The sequence below is a fragment of the Dasypus novemcinctus genome, chromosome 2, assembly GCF_030445035.2.
Source record: "Dasypus novemcinctus isolate mDasNov1 chromosome 2, mDasNov1.1.hap2, whole genome shotgun sequence".
Classification (NCBI taxonomy): domain Eukaryota; kingdom Metazoa; phylum Chordata; class Mammalia; order Cingulata; family Dasypodidae; genus Dasypus; species Dasypus novemcinctus.
Window position 1 is genome coordinate 56,191,645 of NC_080674.1, and position 20,047 is coordinate 56,211,691.

The 20,047-nt window shown below is 37.9% G+C and overlaps 1 protein-coding gene across 1 annotated transcript in view; it reads left to right on the forward strand.

Annotated features, from left to right (window-relative positions):
* Nucleotides 1-20,047, forward strand: part of IL31RA (interleukin 31 receptor A) — a 56,007-nt gene that overhangs the window by 14,358 nt on the left and 21,602 nt on the right. The window contains 6 exon segments of the mRNA XM_058284342.1: nucleotides 5,356-5,428; nucleotides 8,785-8,857; nucleotides 13,618-13,762; nucleotides 17,496-17,542; nucleotides 18,033-18,134; nucleotides 18,953-19,089. Coding sequence (XP_058140325.1) covers nucleotides 5,356-5,428; nucleotides 8,785-8,857; nucleotides 13,618-13,762; nucleotides 17,496-17,542; nucleotides 18,033-18,134; nucleotides 18,953-19,089 — 577 coding nt within the window.

Consider the following 20,047-nt stretch of genomic DNA (forward strand, 5'->3'; position numbering starts at 1 on the left):
ACAAGAAAATCAATTAGTGTAATAAATCACATTAATAAATTGAAGAATAAAAATCACATGATGCTCTCGATGCAGAAAAAGCATTTGACAAAATACAACAGCCTTTTTGATAATAACACTCCAAAAGATAGGAATAGACGGAAGCTTTCTCAATATGATAAAGTGCGTATATGAAAAACCTAATGCTAATATTGCACTCAACAGTGAAAAACTGGGCGGTGGACTTGGCCCAATGATTAGGGCGTCCGTCTACCACATGGGAAGTCTGCAGTTCAAACCCCAGGCCTCCTTGACCTGTGTGCAGCTGGCCCATGCTCAGTGGTGATGTGCGCAAGGAGTGCCGTGCCACACAGGGGTGCCCCTGCATAGGGGAGCCCCACCTGCAAGGAGTGCACCCCATAAGGAGAGCTGCCCAGCGCAAAAGAAAGTGCAGCCTGTCCAGGAATGGTGCTGCATACACAGGAACTGACACAACAAGATGACACAGCAAAAAGAAACACAGATTCCTGTGCTGCTGACAACAACAGAAGTGGACAAAGAAGACGCAGCAAATAGACACATAGAACAGACTACCGGGGTGGGGGGGGAAGGGAGAGAAATAAATAAATAAATAAAAATCTTTCCAAAAGAAAAAACAGTGAGAGACTGAAAGCTTCCCTGATGAGATCAGAAACAAGATAGGGATGCCCTCTGTCACCACTGTTACTCAGTATTGTGCTAGAAGTTCTAGAGAGAGCAATTAGGTTAGATAAAGAAATAAAAGGCACCCAAATAGGAAAGGAAGAAGTAAAACATTCACTACGCACTGACGATATTATCCTATATCTAGAAAATCCTGAAAAATTCATAACAAAACTATTAGAGCTAATAGACAAGTTCAATAAAATGGCAGAATACAAGATTAATATGCAAAAGTCAAAAGCATTTCTATACATTACTGGTGAGCAATCTGAGAAGGAAATCAGAAAAGAAATTCCATTTATAATAGCAACTAAAGAATCAAATATTTAGGAATAAACTTAGCCAAGGACATAAAGGAACTGTATTTGGAAAACTATAAAACATTACTGAAAGGAAATGAATAAGACAAATAAATGGAAGGATATTATGTGTTCATGGACTGGAAAACTAAATATCATTAAGATGTCAATTCTATCCAAACTAATTACAGATTTGACACAATTCCAAAAAAATCCAACAGTCTTTTTACAGAAAAGCCAATTATCAAATTTATTTGGAAGGGTAAGGATTCCTGAATAGCCAAAAATGTCTTTAAAAAGAAGAACAAAGTGGGAGGACTCTCACTTCCTGACTTTAAAGCATTATTAGTTATCGACAGTGGTAAAAATAGCATAGTACTGGTATAAAAATAGACATGCTTATCGATGGAACTGAGTCAAGAACTCAGAAATAGACCCTCACATCTAGTCAAGTGATTTTTTGACAAGGCTGTCAAGCCCTCCCAGCTGGGCCAGAACAGTCTATTCAACAAATGGTGCTGAGAGAACTGGATAGCCATATCCAAAAGAAAGAAAGAGGACCCCTATCTCATGCTTTGTACAAACTTAACTCAAAATGGATCAGGGACCTAAATAGAAAAGCTAACAATAAATCTCCTAGAAGAAAATATAGGAAAGTATTTTCAAGATCTTGTGGTAGGCAGTAGTTTCTTAAACCTTACACCTAAACCATGATCAATGGAAGAAATAATAGATAAATGGGACCTACTCAAAATTAAAACACTTTTGTACCTCAAAGGACTTGGTCAAAAGTGTGAAAAGGCAGCTGACTCAATCGGAAAAACTATTTGGAAATCACATATCTGATAAGGGTTTAATATCCATGCTATGTAAAGAGATACTGCAACTCAACAATATAAAGACAAACCATCCAATTATGAAATTGGCAAAAGGCTTGAATAGACATTTCTCCAAAAAAGGAAGCAAAAATGATGAAAAAAATACATGAAAAATATTCAACTTCACTAGCAATTATGGAAATGCAAATCAAAACTACAGTGAGATATCATTTTACACCTATTATAATGGCCACTATTAAAAGGTCAGAAAACTACAAGGTAGGAGAGGATGTGGAGAGATGAGAATGCATAATCACTGTTGGTGGGAATGTAGAATGGTACAGCCACTGTGGAGGACATTTTGACAGTTGCTAAGAAAGTTGAATATAGACTTGCCATGTGACCTGACAATCCTACTACCTGGTATATACTCAGAAGAACTGAGAGCAGAGATACAAACCGACATCTGTACACTGACGTCCATAGCAAGTTATTCACAGTTGCTAAAATATGGAAACAACCCAGGTGTCCATCAGCCAGTAAAAGGATAAACAAATTGTGGTATATATACACAATGGAATATTATGCAGCTATAAGTAGAAATGAAGTTGTGAAACACATGGATGAAGCTGGAGGACATTAGGTTTATTGAAGAAAGCCAGACTAAAAGGACAAATATTGTATGATTGCACTATTATGAACTAGATATATTGTGTAAACTCATGGAGCTAATAATTAGAATATAGGGCACCAGAAAATAGAAGGACGGTAGAGAAGGGAAAGCTGAGCATAAATCTGTGCAGAATTGGTAAAAAGGTTTTTTGTAAATTTTTCGAAATGAATAGAAATTATAAAAATACATCATAGTGTTTGTAACTAGTAGAGCTATTATGTGGGTACGGCAGTGGTTGAAAGGGAAAGTATAAGGACAAGTATGTTACTAGAAGGAAAGCTAAAAAAAATGTAACATGGAACTGTATAACACAGTAAAACCTCATATAAAATATGAATATGCATGATATTGCATATATGACTGTTTTTACGGAATATAAATACAAATAAACTAGAGAGACAGAAACAGAACAGCAGCTATTTATAGAAGGGGAATCAGAGAGCAATTGAGATGTGAGGATTTTTTTGTTGTTCACTTGTCTATTTTTTGTTTCTTATTAAAATTGGAATAATGAAAATGCTCTAATGACTGAAATGATGAATATACAACTATGTGATTATACAAAATACCATTGATTGTGCCCTTTGAATGGATTCATGCTTCATTACAATATGTATCAATAAAATTGTTTAAAAAAATAAAATTTGATTTTAAAAAGTTAACTGTAATAATCATAGAAATTGACATGTTAATGAGAAAATGATGTTATTAAAAGCTGAATTCATGGGAAGTTTATACTGAGAAGACTATTTCTCCTTGACCTTATCTGCAGGAAATAGTGTCCTCATCAAAAAAGGGAAAATACTTGTTTAAACCCATTTATCACCACTATCTAATGAAGCTCAATGGCTGCCTATGGGATAAATCTACAGAGAATTTCACTCATATTTCTGATCAAGTGATTGGAATGGTTGATTAATAATCTTTTTTTTTTTTTTCCCTATGTCTCTGCTTGAGATGAGTGGTTGGGACTAGATTGAAATGAATACTTAGTTTTAGATTTTTTTCCTTCTCAATATTATTATCCCTGAGTCTGACCATCCGCATAACTGGAATGGAGAGGTTTTGTAAATTAGAGATGGGATGAGGGTCTTTCTAATTCTGTGAGCATATTTGAACGTGTAACAACTTCATAGCCCAGGGCTAAGGCTGTTTCCTGGAGTTGCTTACAACTCATTGGTTTGTAAATAGGCTGAAAACTGCCTGTGTGCTTCACGTCTGAGGAAGTTGAGTACTACCGTCCTATTTTAGGATTCAATTAAGGCCTTTGGGAAATCAGAACTACTCCTGGCAGAGGTTTTAAGAGGACACCTCAGTGGAATTAAGATGAAGTCATATGTAAAGTCTAAAAGTTCCAGTCTCCTTTAAGCAACTTAAATAGAATTACAACATATCTCAATAAGCAATGTGGGCCTAACAGCCAGACTGTGTTAATCACACTTCGACTTCTGCAAGAGTGATTGTAGAAATCTGATTCTCTCTCTAGTGATTACAAGACAAATCACCGACTTTATTGTCCTTTAGCACATTTTTCTACATTCCAAGATTTTCTTTAGTTGGGGTTTCAGTAATTTCACTTTAAAACACTAAGTCATGCGAAGGCAGTCTGTCATTACTAAAATAGTTTAGCTCTTCTCCAGAGTGGTGGACCCCTTCCCGTGTGGACCTAATTACATTATCTCTAGCCCAGTCATGTGGCTTTCTCAAGAATTAAGGTGCAGAGTACAGCATGTGAAGCTTCAATTAATGACATTTCCTCACTTCCCTACTTGCATTCTAGACACTTCTTTGGAACTCTCTGCCTGCTTTTCTCTCATGGCTAAAGTATGTGGGTCATTCATTAATCATTCCAGGTGCATGACAAAGTATTCAACACTAAATCTCCTGTGATCTACCACTTGCCAAAACTTGTTTGAGATGTGAAATTTGAGAGATATAGTGCAGAGATCAAGTTTGACATAAATTCCTCTTGTTTTTGTAAGTCTTATCCCTTTATATAGTCCTTAGAGCATAAGAAACCAACACACTTGGACTATTGTTGTCTTAGTTCACTGGAGAAATGTATAAGTCGAGATTTAACAATTTGCTGTTCCTTTTTATAGAAGACAACCCTGAGAAATCTACTTATGAGAAATTTCTGTGCTTTTGCTCAGCTAGGATTTCAGACTTTGGTCTTTGTGTTACTCGGTGTCCTTTAAAATAATTTCTTCTTTACATGAATTTTTATGTTTCCTTTTTATCAGGCTGTGAAGAATATGCAACTTAACATCCTATTTTCACTTTGCTGCCAGGAACATTAAATTTAGAGCTTAGGAAGGGACCTAGTGATGATTATTTCTCTGTTACTTTCTTATTTTTTTTCTTATTTTGTAACATTGTAAATATGTACTCTCATCCTTTTTGGAAGTAAACATGGTATAAATTTTACATATATATGTAACATATATTAGCCACTGTATAAATTTTGCATATATATATCTCCTTATCAACTACCTGTGTCATTTCCAGATTTAGTATATATAGAAGCTATATCTTAGAAGATATGAGATGGTCACAATTCAACCCATATTTATGTGATAAATTATATTACAATAAGGCTATTTTTGTACTTTTCCTTTACCTTACAAGAAATCATCAAACCCAAAAGTAGTTTTATTTTTTACCTTTGGGTGACTCCAATCCTTCGACTACAGAGTGAAAATACCATTGGTCATTACAATGCTGCCATCTGCCCACCCTCCACTTTAATTCTATGCATTCCTTTAAACAAATACTTCCCAAGTGCATTTTCTAAACAGGTAGCACAGCTGACTTTCCCCTACTTCTGTTGTAACATCCTTTTTTCTGAGTTGAGCACCTGATGCGTGTTCCTCACAGCTTCGAGGGGCCTGGATCTGTGGAGAGTCCTGAGACCAGCCGAGGCAGATAGAAGAAGGCCAGTGCTGTTGCTGTGGAAGGTGACCTCCTCTAGGTAATTTTTTTCTGTTTATAAACCCCAGATCTCTTGTGCCTCTAAGAAGTGTGAATCTTGAAATTTTACCTCCTGTGTTTCTTTTCTTTTAGTTCTCCATGATGCCCCAAATCTCACAATGGTTGCCCAGCCTAAAAGTCCCATAGGTCATCTTGCCAATACCCCAACTGTGCACCCCAGACCCTGACATTATATGAAAGATCAATAGTTGGAAGAGGTACAAAATAAGAGGCACCTTGACCTTCCCAAGAAAATCATCAATGGCTGACCTCCACTAAAAGTAAGTGTAAAATTCTGTAGCCCCATCCTCACGTCTGAGAAGAACACTGACTTGGGGTCAGTTCACTAGTGTGTCCTCAGGGTCATTGCAAATATATATTGCACATAAGTGCCTTTAAGTACTGAGATAGTAAGGTGAAAAGGCAAAAGAGAGCCCAAAAAGTCTTTCTTAGGGTGGAAACTTGAGTGTGAGGAATGAAGTCAAGTGGGTACTGTAGAAAAGAGGAAAAGGGGGGAAGAGGAGTTGAGACAAGGAGGGTTAAAGAGCATAAGAAAGGAGATGGAAAAGAGAATGAATTAGAAAGGAAATGGGTTAATAGAGGAGAAACAAAACAGGCAACAGGAGAGAGAAATTTGGGGAAATCGGGGGGAAGAGGAAAAGGAGGAGTGGAGTGAGATACCAAAACTCTTCAGTGTTTGTCTCCAAATTCTCAGAAAATACTCATCTTGTTATACTTCCTAAATTTCAAATAATTTTAAAGCCTTTGGAAATGGAGAAGTCATCCCACTCTGACCAAATTACATTCCAATTCCAATTATTTCAGGTGGAAGCATCCCCTGACTTTTGCTTCTCTCCCTTCACACCCTCAAGGGTATGGGACACCCTTGGGTTGCAGAGGCAGCAGGCATAGGAAAGCACAACAATGGTGTTGGGAAATTTTGAGAATCAATCCCAGATGTTGTGGCTTCTTTCTTATTTCTCAAGTGTGGAAACAAATGACTCTGTCAACATATTTTTGAAGAAAGAAAGAAAATAGGGACACATATTCATATGTGGTCTTAGTCATGTGGCAGTGGGTAAGGATTGAGTAAGCCATTCTGTGAGTAGATGAGATGGACTCCAATCCCTCCTCCCTTTCCTCCTTCCCCAAGGACAGTCTTACTTATGCCTCAATATGAGAGTTTTCTAAGAATTAGAACTGGTTAAAAAAGAACGGACAAATATCTTCTGGGGAAGATGGTGGAGTAGGGGACTCCAGGAATATGTCCTTCCACCAAAACAGCTAGTAAACAGGCAGGAGCTATCTGCAACAGCTATTTTGAAACTCCAGAGGCAAGAAGAACATTGTACAGCATCTGGGGAAAAGCAGGAGGAAAGGCTGATAAACTCCAGTAAAGAACAGTAAATTGCTCTTTCTGTGTGGCAACTACTGGCAACAATCTCCCACTCTCATGGCAAACTCTTTGGGGTTCAGCCCCAAAAGAGGGCTAAGCATGACTGGTCACTAATCACAGCTTTACCTAGCAAAGTCAGATCACTGGGGACCTGGCTCTATTGTTTCAACCAGTGCTAGACAAAGGTAGTGGCAGCCATTGTTTCAAACATGGCTGGACAGCAAATGTAGAGGAGGTAGAGATGTAAAGATGCAGCACTTCCTCAGGATGAGGGAGACAGATAGCTGAAGGGCTGCATATGCTGGGAAGACCAGGAAAGCTCAGCTTTGGAGAGCCTTCAGAATAGACCTCGGCATTCCTGGCCCCAAGGCACTATTGAGCCAGTCTGTGCCCCTTTGTGGATCCCTGACCCTGTTTTAGCTGGGAAGTACTGACTTTGGAAAATCATCTCTGGAGTACCTGTCCTCCCAGAATTTGCCCTCCAGGCAAAATTAGCTTGAAACAAAAGAAAGGAGTACAAAATACTATAGAGGTGGACATTTTGGGACAAAGGCCTGCTGACTTCAAACACCAGGAGAAAGAAGTCTGTCCTCTGGGAATCAGAGGGGACAACCAAACTTCTTTAAATGTGGGAACTCCAAAACCACTAACAAGCAAAAGCCCAGGATAAGACAGAGTCTCAAAAAGACAGGAAAACCCTGTACACTGCATTCACCTTGGGCACACCTTCCTGATAAGAGGCTGAAGTGCAAGATAATCTCTGCCTTATCACCAGCTTGTTAAAAAACAAAGAAATAGACGTCTTAGGGAATAAATGCCAGAGTTAAACTTTTAAAATATTAAAGTGTACAGTGTGCAGAAAACAAAGAGTACAAGACAAAGAAAGAGGACATAATGGCCTACCCAAAGGAAATGGATAAAAATCCAGAAAACACCAAAGAAGAAGATATGAATATGGGCATACTGAACAACACTTAAAAAAATCTTAAAATTGATCAAGAAGATGAAACTACAGAGAAAGAACTAAAGAATATCAGGAAAACAATGAATGAGCAGTTTGAGAATCTAAGTTAAGAGATAGAGATTTTGAAAAAGGAACCAAACATAACTATTGGAGTTGAAGACCACAATAACTTAAATGAAAAATATGTAGGAGTGTTTCAAGAGCAGATTGGAGCTGACAGAAAAAAGAACAAGTGAATTTGAAGACAAGACACTTGAAATGAATCAGACTGAGGAGCAAAAAGAAAAAAAGAAATAATAAAAGTGAAAATAACATGACACATCTGAGACACCAGCAAGTGCACCAACATGCATATTATGTGAGTCCCAGAATAAGAAGAAAGAGAAAAGGGGCAGAAGGATTATTCAAAGAAATAATGGCAGAGAACTTTCTAAACTTGGCAGAAGACATGAATATGCACATCCAAGGAACCCAGAGAACACCAAACAGGATAAACATGACAAAAAATATATCCCATCATATACTGATTACACTTTCAAATGCAAAGGACAAGAAAATGATTCTGAAAGCTGCAAGAGAAAAGCAACATGTTAAAAAACAAGGGAATCCTAATTAGATTAAGTTCTGATTTCTCTTCAGAAATCATGGAGGCAAGAAGTCAGTGGGTTGAAATATTTAAAGTACTGAAGGAAAACAACTGCCAGCCAAGAATACCATGCCCAGTGAGACTCTTTCAAAAAAGAGGGAGAGATGAAGGCATTCTCAGATAACAAAAGCTGAGGGAGTTCATCACCAATAGACCTGTTCTGCAAGCAATGCTAAAGGGAGTTCTTCATACTGAAAGGAAAGGACACTAGACAGTGGTTCAAAGCAGCATGAAGAAATAAAAGACCTACTGTAAGATAACCATTTGGGTAATTATAAATGCCAGTATTATTGTTATGTATTGTTTAGTATGTGACTTCATTTTTTACTTCCTACAGGTACCAAAATGCAGATGCATAAAATGTAATGACTGCTCTGTTTTTGGACAACTGAAGAACAAAGAAATAACTGGTAACAAGTAAAAAAAAATAGTGAAGGGACACAGAGGTGTATAAGAGAAGTATATGTGCGTACTATTGAAATTAAATTGGTATCAAACCAAATACAATTGTTATATATTTAGGATATTAAATTTCAACCCTATGGTAACCTCAAGGAAAATAGATGGAAAATATATCCAGATAAAAATGAGAACACACTCAATATGGTACAACACAAAAAAGCAAATAAAAATAAAGTGTGTGTGTGTGTGGGAGCATAAAACATAGAAAGACTAAATAGAAAAATGGCAGAAGGAAGTCTCATATTATCAGTAGTGACTTTACATGTAAATGAATTAAAACTCTCCAGTTGAAAGGTAGAGACTAGCAGAGTGGATACAGAGCATGACCCAACTACATGCTATCTGCATGAGACTCACCTTAAATTCAAAGATACAATTATTTGAGGATGAAATTATGGGAAAAAAGTATACCATACAAGTGGTAACCCAAAGAGAGCTGAGGTGACTATAGTAATATTGGAAAATAGACTATGGCAAAATGGTTATGAGAGACAAAAATGGTCATTATATACTGTTAAAGGGGTCAATTCAACAAGAAAACATAACAATTATAAATATAAATGTACATAATAGCAGAGCCCAATTATATTAAGCGAATACTGACAGATTTGAAGGAAGAAATTGATGATTCTACATTAATAGTAGGAGACATTGATGCACCATTTTCAATAATGGTTAGAACATCTAGTCAAAGATCAATAAGGAAGGATAGGACTTTGAATGATACACTAAACCAACAAGACCTAAAAGATACATATGGAACACTATACCCATCAAAAACAGAACACACTTTCTTCTCAAGTACATATGGATCATTCTCCAAGATAGGCCATTTTTTGTTTTGGTTACAAAACTAGATTCAATAAACTAAAAAAATATTGAAATCATACAATGCATATTCTCTGACCACAATGAAATGAAGCGAGAAATCAATAACAAGGTAAAATGGAAAATTCACAAATATATGGCTGTTAAACAACATACTCTTAAACAACAAATGAGTTTAAAGAGAAAATCAAAAGCAAAATTAGGAAGTATATAGAGGTGAATGAAAATAAAAACACAACATGACAAAACTTATGGGATGTAGTAAAGGTGGTGATGAAAGGGAAAATTCAGCTTCAAATGCTTACATTAAAAAGAAAAAAGATCTCAAATCATAGACCTAACCTCAAAACTGAAAGAAATAGAAAAAGAAGAGAAAATAAACCCAAAGGAAACAGAAAGAAAGAAGTAATAAATTTTAGAGTGGAGATAAATAAAATAGAATACAAAACAATAGAGAGAATTAGCAAAATGAAAAATTGGTTCTTTGAAAAGATCAGTAAAATTGACAAACCTTTAGCTAGACTGACAAAGAAAAAGAGAATAAAAATAACAAAAATAAAAAAATGAAGAGGGAAATATTACTACCGATCCCACAGAAATAAAAAGGACTATAAGAGGATACTATGAACAGTGGTATGCCTATAAATTAGATAACCAAGATGAAATGGAAAAGTTCTTAAAAACACACAAACTACCTCCATTGACTCAAGAAGAAACAAAATATCAATATACTAATTACTAGTATATAGATTGAGTCAATAATCAAAAACCTCCCAACAAAGAAAAGCCCAGAACCAGATAGCTTCATAGGGGAATTTCACCAAACATTCTAAGAAAATTTAACTCCAATTCTTCTCACACTCTTCCAAAAAACTCAAGAGGAGGAAACACTCCCTAATTCATTCTATGAGGCCAACATTACCATCACACCAAAGCCAGATAAGATAAAGACAGCAAAAGAAAAGAAAACTACAGACCAATATCTCTTATGAATATAGATGCAAAAATCCTAAACAAAATACTAGAAAACCGAATCCAGCAGCATATTAAAAGAATTAAACGCCAGGATGCAAGTGGGATTTCACTCTGTTGTGCAAAGGTGGTTCAACATAAGAAAATCAATTAATGTAGTACACCACATTATCAGAGTGAAGGAAAAAAAAAGAACACATGCATGATCATCTCAACTGATGCAGAAAAGGCATTTGACAAAATCCAGCACCATTTCTTGATTAAAAACACTTTAAACACTAAGAACAGGAGGAAACTTCCTCAGTATGATAAAGGGCACATATGAAAAGCCCACATCTAATATCCTACTTAATGGTGAAAGACTGAAAGCTTTCCCTCTAAAATCAGGAATAAGACAAGGATGCCTACTATCGTCACTCTTATTCCACATTGTACTGGAAGTTCTTGCCAGACCAATTAGACAAGAAAAAGAAATAAAAGACATCTGAGTTAGAAACGAAGAAGTAAAACTTTCCCTATTTGCAGATGATATGATCCTATATACAGAAAGTCCTGAAAATCCACAGCAAAACTACTAGAGCTAATAAATGAATTCAGCAAAGAGGTGGTGTATTAGTCAGCCAACGGGGTGTTGATGCAAAATACCAGAAATTGGTTGTTTTTCATAAAGGGTATTTATTTGGGGTAGGAGCTTACAGATACCAGGCCATAAAATGTAAGTTACTTCCCTCACCAAAGTCTATTTTCACTTGTTGGAGCAAGATGGCTGCTGATGGCTGTGAGTTTTCAGGCTTCCTGGATTCCTCCCTTCCAGGATCTTGCTTCTCTCTGGGTTCAAGGTTCCTTTCTTCCTGGGACTTGCTTCTCTTTCTTCTGTGAGCTTACTTCCTGGGGCTCCAGCTTAAGTCTTCAGCATCAAACCCCAACATCAAAACTCCAACATCAGAAAAAATCCCAACTCTGTTCTTTGTCATGCCCTAATCATAACTCAATCATGCCCAGGTATAGATCAGATTACAAACATAATCCAATATCTATTTTTGGAATTCATAACCATATCAAACTGCTACAGATGATATACAAGATCAACACCCCAAAATCAGTAATGTTTCCATATACAAGCAATGGACAATCAGAAGAAATCAAGAAAACAATTCCATTCAAAAGAGAAAGTAAAAGTATCAATATCTAGGAATAAATCTAACCAAGGAGTAAAGGATTTGTACACAGAAAACTACAAAACATTGCCAAATAAATTAAAGAAGACATAAATAAATGGAGGGACATTCTGTGTTCATGGATTGGGAGATAAGATTTCATTAACAGTTCAATACTACCCAATGTAATTTATAGATTCAATGCAATTCCTATCAATATTCCAACAACCTTATCTTCAGAAATGGAAAAGGCAATCATCAAATTTATATAGAAGGGTTAGGGGACCCAAATAGCTAAAGCCATCTTGAAAAAGTAAGATGAATTTGGAGGACTCATATTTCATGATTTTAAAACTTACTACAGTTATAGGTGCTCTTGGCTCCCTGGTGTGGTGGTTGACCTTCTTCACCTCCATGTTGGCCAGCTAGGGTAAGTCCAATAAACCAGATGGTAGGAGTTGCAAGTCTGCTGAGGCTCAGAGCCTGGCTGTCACATGGACAGTCCAGAGATTCAGGTCTCCTGAGTATACACCCACCCCTACCTACAACTGCAAGCAGGAGAACTGCATCTGTCATCCATGTGGAATCTGAACCCCCTCTTGATACATAGAGGGAGTGGACATAGCCATCCCAGGGTCCACAGGCTGGAGGAATAGAGTATGGATTAGAGTGGACTTACTGATATTCTACTATGGAACTATTGTGATTAGTAATGGAAGAAATTGTAGCATTGATGTGGAGAAAGTGGCCACGGAAGCTGCTGAGGGAAGGGAGTGGGAAGAAGAGATATGATGTGAGGGTATTTTCAGGACTTGGAATTGTCCTGGGTGGTACTGCAGGGACAGATGCTGGACATTGTGTGTCCTGCCATGGCCCACTGGGTGGACTGGGGGAGAGAGTAAACTACAATGTAAACCACTATCCATGTGGTGCAGCAGTGCTCCAAAATGTATTCACCAAATGCAGTGAATGTGCCATGATGATGGAAGAGGTTGTTGATGTGAGAGGAGTGGGGTGAGGTAGGTGGGGGGTATATGGGGACCTCATATTTTTTTTAATGTAACATTTTAAAAAAAAAGGAAAAAAACCAATATGGTGATACATGGGAAAATACAACTAATGTAACTTATAGTCTATGGTTAACAGTAATATTGTAATATTTTTGTAGCAGACGCAAAGAAGATGCTATATAATGCTAAAGGTAAAAAAATCATGGGATTTCATTTTATGAAATATGAATATGACCAAGCATTTTTTTCATATTCTTCATTGAAAAGGAGACCTTAGTTGTATCAATCAATCAATAAAACTTATTGCAAAGCCACAGTAATCAAAACAGCATGGTACTGGCGTAAGGATAGACTTATAGATTAATGGAATCAAACTAACTCAGAAATCAACCTTAACGGTTATAGCCAACTGATTTTTGACAAGGTGACAAAGAGAATTCATTTGAGAAAGAATACTAGTCTCTTTAAAGGATGGTGCTGGGAAAAGTAGATCTCCATTTGCAAAAAGAGGCAGGAGGACCCCTACCTTGCCCTATATGCAAAAACAACTCAAAATTGATCAAAGACCTTAATATAAGATCTAGAACAATCAACCTTCTGAAAGAAAACATAATTTGAGGAGGCTGCAATGGAGACCCTGACCTTCTTTAAAATTTTGTGCACTGAATGGTTGCTGATGCGGTGGGTGTATTTAGGGGATGAGTTTGGTAATTGTGAAACAGTCCTTTTCTGTCCTTTCAGCATTTCAGTGCTTTGAGACCATGCAGGCTTGCCTCACTCAGGACCAACTGACAGTGGAGTGGCAAAGCTTTGCTCCAGAGGTGGACACATGGATGGTTGAGTGGGTCCCAGATTTGGATCCAGAATGTTCTGCTTTTTCCTGGGAGTTTTGTGTCTTGATGAGGAACTGGGCAATCCAGCAAGCTGTCCAGTGTAGAATCCTCAAGTTCTCTCTGTTTAGGGTTCAGTTTCATTTTCACTATTTAAAAATCTATAACTTTAGCTTCAAAAAACTGTAAATGTGGGAAACGGACTTGGCCCAGTGGTTAGGGCATCCGTCTACCACATGGGAGGTCCGCGGTTCAAACCCCGGACCTCCTGGACCCGTGTGGAGCTGGCCCATGTGCAGTGCTGATGCGCCCAAGGAGTGCCCTGCCACGCAGGGGTGTCCCCCGCGTGGGGGAGCCCCACGTGCAAAGAGAGCCGCCCAGCGTGAAAGAAAGTGCAGTCTGCCCAGGAATGGTGCCACACACATGGAGAACTGACACAACAAGATGACACAACAAAAGAAACACAGATTCCCATGCTGCTGACTACAGAAGCAGACAAAGAAGAACACGCAGCAAATAGACACAGAGAACAGACAACCGGGGTGGGGGGTGGGAGGGGAGAGAAATGAATAAATAAATAAATCTTTAAAAAAAAAATCTGTAAATGTGGTTAGTAGCATTCAACAATCTGTTCACTGGCCAGTAGCTCAGGGAAATGACACACTTCTTGGCATTTCCCAGTAAGGCTGGGACAGGAAGCTGTGGATATGTTTGCAGGTTGCTGAAATTCTAGGGAAGCCTGTGGGTGCCCTCCTTTGTGTGTGTAGTCTGATGTATGAAGACATCTAGCCCTCCCGTATGTTTGAATGCAGGCAACAGGCTGTGTGAGGATCAAGCCTCCATGAGCAAGGGCAGAGTTGGAAGTCTTCGGGTGTAGTGTAGTCCGTCCCAATTGTGTTTAAGTGGAAGTGAGAACAGAAAGGAAACCAGTTCCCTTATTAACCAGTTAATGCAAGACTCTCCAATTAGCCCACAAAGGGAACTCTTGGGGTGGGGAGAAATAGTTCAACAAGCACTCCCAGGTCTTACCCCCCATAGAGGCCCCTTTTCCCGTTACTGTGGGGCCTAACGGTTCTGTCTTCCTTTCACGGTGGTGTGCCGACCTACCTGTCGTAGGCTTTTTAGCTCAGTTCTTTCAGGGTGGAATGGTGACGATAATAATGGCATATATTGATTGATGACTCTGCAGGGCACTGTGCTTATTTCATTAATTTTCACAATAACCCTTAAGGTCAGGACTATTATTATCCCCATTTTACAGAAGAAGCAGCTGAGGTTTACAAAGGCTCTATTACCCAAGAGCACAACTGCTGGTGGAAGTGGACACAAATCCAGATTAGCCTGACTCCAGAATCTGAGCTCAATGTCTTTGTGTTCCCTCTAAAAGATTTTGAGAAAAAATCTCTATTTTTAGATTTTTAATTTGACCTGAATATATTTTCATCTTAGGCTCGACTTATGCAATGGATATAAATATTTAAGTAAAACTGTTATAACACTTTTAAAGGTGGAAACTAAATGTCATAAATATTTTATATCTACCATCATTCACTTAAAAAATACAAGAACAAGTTCTTCATTTAAAAAGTCAGAAATGTATCATCCCTTTTGCTTCTTGAACTTATATTGCCATTCCATACCCACAGCATTTTATTTTAATACATTTTATGCTTGGAAGTCTTTTGTTGGTGACTATAGTATTTCTCTGCAGTTAAATATATATATATATAGATAGATAGATAGATAGATAGATAGATAGATAGATAGATATACATTGAATTTCAACATTTAAATTTTTTTGTGATTGTAAACCTTTACTGTTAAAAATAATTTCTGCTGGTTAAATTTGCATCATGATTATTAATATCACATAACTGATCAAAACATCATATATATATTACAAATACTAACAGGTTTAAACACAAAAAGTAAAATTTTATTGGAAATACATTTTTGTGAAATGTTTTTCTCCAATAGTTTATTTAGTCATTGATGATAATTGTTTACCATTAGGGTTCAGTATCAACTTTATTTCCACTTTTCATTTTTATAAATGTAAATATTGAAAAACATTTGTCACATAAATAAGTAGATGGGAATAGGTGGAGTTTTGTTGTAGCAGTACCACTTGGTCCTTTGAATTTTCTCTGAGACAGATGCCAAAAGTTCTAGGATGATCTGCCTTCAAAAATGATGTTTAATGACCTATCAGCTGACAACCCAATGATATCAGGAAGTTTTGTAGAGTTGTGCTTGATTTCCTGGCTTTTGCATTTAGTGATGTTAATTCATATGAACTTTCCAAGCCAAATCAGTGACTGTGTGAGAATAAGCTCATTTACAGTTTTACCTGTACTTTCAGTTGTCTATATAAAAAAAACTAATTTAATGGTCCAGATATATTGTACATAAATTGGCAAGTGAGATGGTTTTGTAATTCTTGGCAGTAGACTTAGAGGATGCTCCTCCGAGAATGATGCTTTATTTGACAATAATCAGAGACTGAAAGTGGAAAGATTATTTAACAAAAAATTTTCATCTATCCTATTCCTTCTGCATTCTGCAATACTTCTGAATTTGGAAATTCCAACACGGGTCAAAATGTTTCTAATGTTATTCTATGCCCCTAACAGAAATATAGATAAGGCAAGGCAAGGAAAGCAAGAACTACTGCAGGTTTATACTGCCTAGATTAAAAAAGACATCAGTATTTCTAGTTGCTCTGGGAAAATGCCCTGTAGTCAAATTGGGATAGAGAGGAGTGTCTTTCTTTTGTAGAGTGGGAATGGGCGAGATGAAAGTAGAGGTAGGAAAGAACTGCCATCATGCCTCTGCCATAGCAAGTTCTCAAGAGAATAATGAAAGCTGATCCTGATATGCTCAGGTATTCTTTTCTTTTAAGATTTATTTTGTTTATTTTTCTCCCTTCCCACCCCCCCCCCCCCCCCAGTTTTCTGTTCTCTGTGTCCATTTGCTGTGTGTTCTTCTTTATCCTTCTGTTGTTGTCAGAGGCACTGGAATCTGTGTTTCTTTTTGTTGTGTCATCTTCTTGTGTCAGCTCTCTGTGTGTGCGGTGCCATTCCTGGGCAGGCTGCACTTTCTTTTGTGCTGGGCAGCTCTCCTTATGGGGCGCACTCCTTGCACGTGGGGCTCCCCTATGCAGGGACACCCCTGCATGGCATAGCACTACTTGCGCGCATCAGCACTGCACGTGGGCCAGCTGCACACGGGTCAAGGAGGCCCGGGGTTTGAACTGCAGACTTCCCATGTGGTAGACGAATGCCCTAACCACTGGGCCAAGTCCGCTTCCCATGCTCAGGTATTCTTGAACAAGCATCTTTGAGTATCTCCAGGAATTTGTGCAGCCTAGTTTGAATACCATTGCAATATTGTGCTCCAGTAGGAAGGGAGATCAAGAGGAAAATAAACACAGAAATACAAAAATAGTCTGTTCTAAAACACAAGTTTCTGGTCCTGTTAGAGCTGACTAGTCTCAAATCGTTCATGGAATTTTTGTGACACCACCTCGTTACCTCAAAGACTCAGGCAATTTTATAGCCTGCATCCCCTAATTTCTAGATCCAAGACTACTGCCAGATGGAAAACATTCTCTCAATGCCAAACATCAGAGAATGCTTCCTAGATATCTTAATTATCCTGTGGATAAAACCGAAGCTTGGATCCCATTCATCCTCTACATAGATTATGAAGGTCTACCTAGGGTATGAAAGCTCCACCTCGCCTGAAGGTTTACCTACCTTCAGTTCTGGTTACCTGTTTAAGGACTAGGTCTCTTTCCCAAGTGTTTGAGGCAGGGAAATGGACTTTACAAGGAAGTTCTTACCCCATAGAAGACACATGCATGTAGCTTTTACCCTTTCAGTCCTATTAGTCCAACTATTTCTAAATACTTAATAGTATTCATATTAAGAATTATACTATGCAAAGGATGTAGGCAGGCGAAAAAATTTAGAATCCATGGTCTTTGAGTTCTCCTGGGTAATATGCTACTGAAAGAAGGATTTTTATTCTACAGTGTCCCCCAATCACATGACAAAATCGGTGATGGATGAGGCACTGGATCTCTTACTTCTCTCTTCCAGCATAGCTCTGTCATCTTGTTAGACTGAAGCAAGGTTTAGTTCTAAGTATTAGTTATGTCTTAGAACTGGAATAGCTATTAAAGACCATTCAACCTATTTTCCAGAGGTAGAAACTGTAGAGAAATGGATTGTCTTGCTAAAGGACTATAACCCTAAGTCCAGTGTTCTTTCCATTGCATCACTTATGCTTTTCTTCTTCTTCTTCTTCTTTTTTTTTTTACAGAAAAATTAAAACCTTTCTGGTGTTATAACATCTCAGTGTATCCAATACTGGGAGACCGTGTGGGCGAGCCATATTCTATCCAGGCTTATGCCAAAGAAGGCAGTATGTTATGAACAGGGTCCTGTGGGGAAAAGGAAACATTGGGACCTATCCAACATCTGGATAAGACTGTGGATCCCTTTAGCTCATTATGGTTGCCTTGGTTCATCCCTGTTGCAACTTCAACTTGTACTAAGCTACTTATATTTCACACAACTGTGGTCAGTTTATAGATTCATTGAATTTCAAAGCTGGAATAGATTTTAGAGATCAAGTTGAATCCCCTCATTTCAGAAATGGAAACTTGAGGCCCAGAGAGGTGAAACAACTTGCCCAAAGTCAGAAGAAACTATGTGCAAATAGAGATGTAACCAGAAATAACACTTAATTAAGACTTAAATTACAATTATGGTTGAGAATGCTAGAAGATTACGGCAATAAGCAAGAATTTTAGTGGTAAACTGCTCAGACTTCATTTTTATCATTTCGGAAGTTAACATCTTCCAGTTCAATATTGGGAAATAACTCCTATTATTCAAAGGTAGCTGATGAAGGCATATTCTTCAACTATTTGATCATATCTATACTTTATAGATATAAAAAAAAGAATTAGGTGCCAAATTGGAGGGAGAGGTCTAGAAGAAAGTAGTTTCTCTCAGGTCTTTGACACCATTTCCCTTCCTCTTCAAGATGGAAACAATTTTTCCAAACAAATTTCCAAAACAAGTTGATGCATCAATTCTCTATTCTGCCCCTACCTCCCATCCCCAACACTATAGTTTCAGTCTCATTAGACAGGAGTGTCAGACAGAGCCTTTGTGGGGGAAGCATCTGCTAGTATGTGACTGAATGTTTACTGATCATCTCCCTGTACTTTAAAGTTCCATGAGTAGGTCCCATGACCAAAGCAGAGAATATTGGTGTGAAGACACTCACAATAATATGGGAAGAGATTCCCAAGGGTCAGAGAAATGGCTTCATCATTAACTACACTGAACTGAAGATGGAGAAGAATTCTGTAAGTGCACCCATAGTCAATTTGAAAACAAAAAACAAAAAATCTCCACCCCAGATAGAGGTTATATATAGACTTGCCATAGGATGGGCTCCCATGGTTGTTGCTAGTGGAAGCATACTTCTTCCATGCCTGTTTTGGAGGTAGCTTTCTAGAAGCCTGCCCTAGATTTATTCTTTTTGGATGAACATTCTGGTTCTCGTGGAACAAAAATTGAACCCTGTGCAAGACCCTACAGTATCCTTATTTTCTGATGAAGGTGATTAGGACTGAGTTATAATGTATGATTGATAACGTCCACCTATAATTTTGCCCTTCTCTTTGCTAAGAACATATGCTTCTATAAAATAGAGCAGAGAATACTCTTATACTGACTTGATAAAGTGTGAGACAATTTCTTGATCCAGATTAGTATCAGACTATCTTGGCACTACCAAGGCAATTTATCAAGGTCCTTGGAGTGTATAAGAAATTTCAGACCAGGCAGTTGGTCTTTGGGGGAGAGGATGTCACATTTTGCTTTTGATACTCTATTCCTAGGTCACTTAAGCCACTACAATAACAAACTAAACCCAAAATTTCAGTGGTTTAACAGCAGTCTTATGCTTGCTCACATCACAGTCTGATGTACTTGGTTTGTCGTTTTTTAATTACTCCATCTGGAGCATGCAGCTTTCTGCGTTGCTGCAGAATGGGAAGAGGGAGGAGATAGATACACTGGCTCCTAATTACTGTTGTCTGGAAGGGCCACATAACACTTTCGTTCACAATCCATTGGCCAGAACTGATCGTATCGCCCCATATAATACAAGAGAGGATAGAAAATGTAAAGGAACATGTGGATAGCTGGTGAGTTCTAACAGCCAAGACCTCTTGGATAGAATGACAACTAAGGTGATTGAGTAATGAAGAATCATAGACATTAGAGCTGGAAGAGATTTGGGGGAATCACCTTTTGATT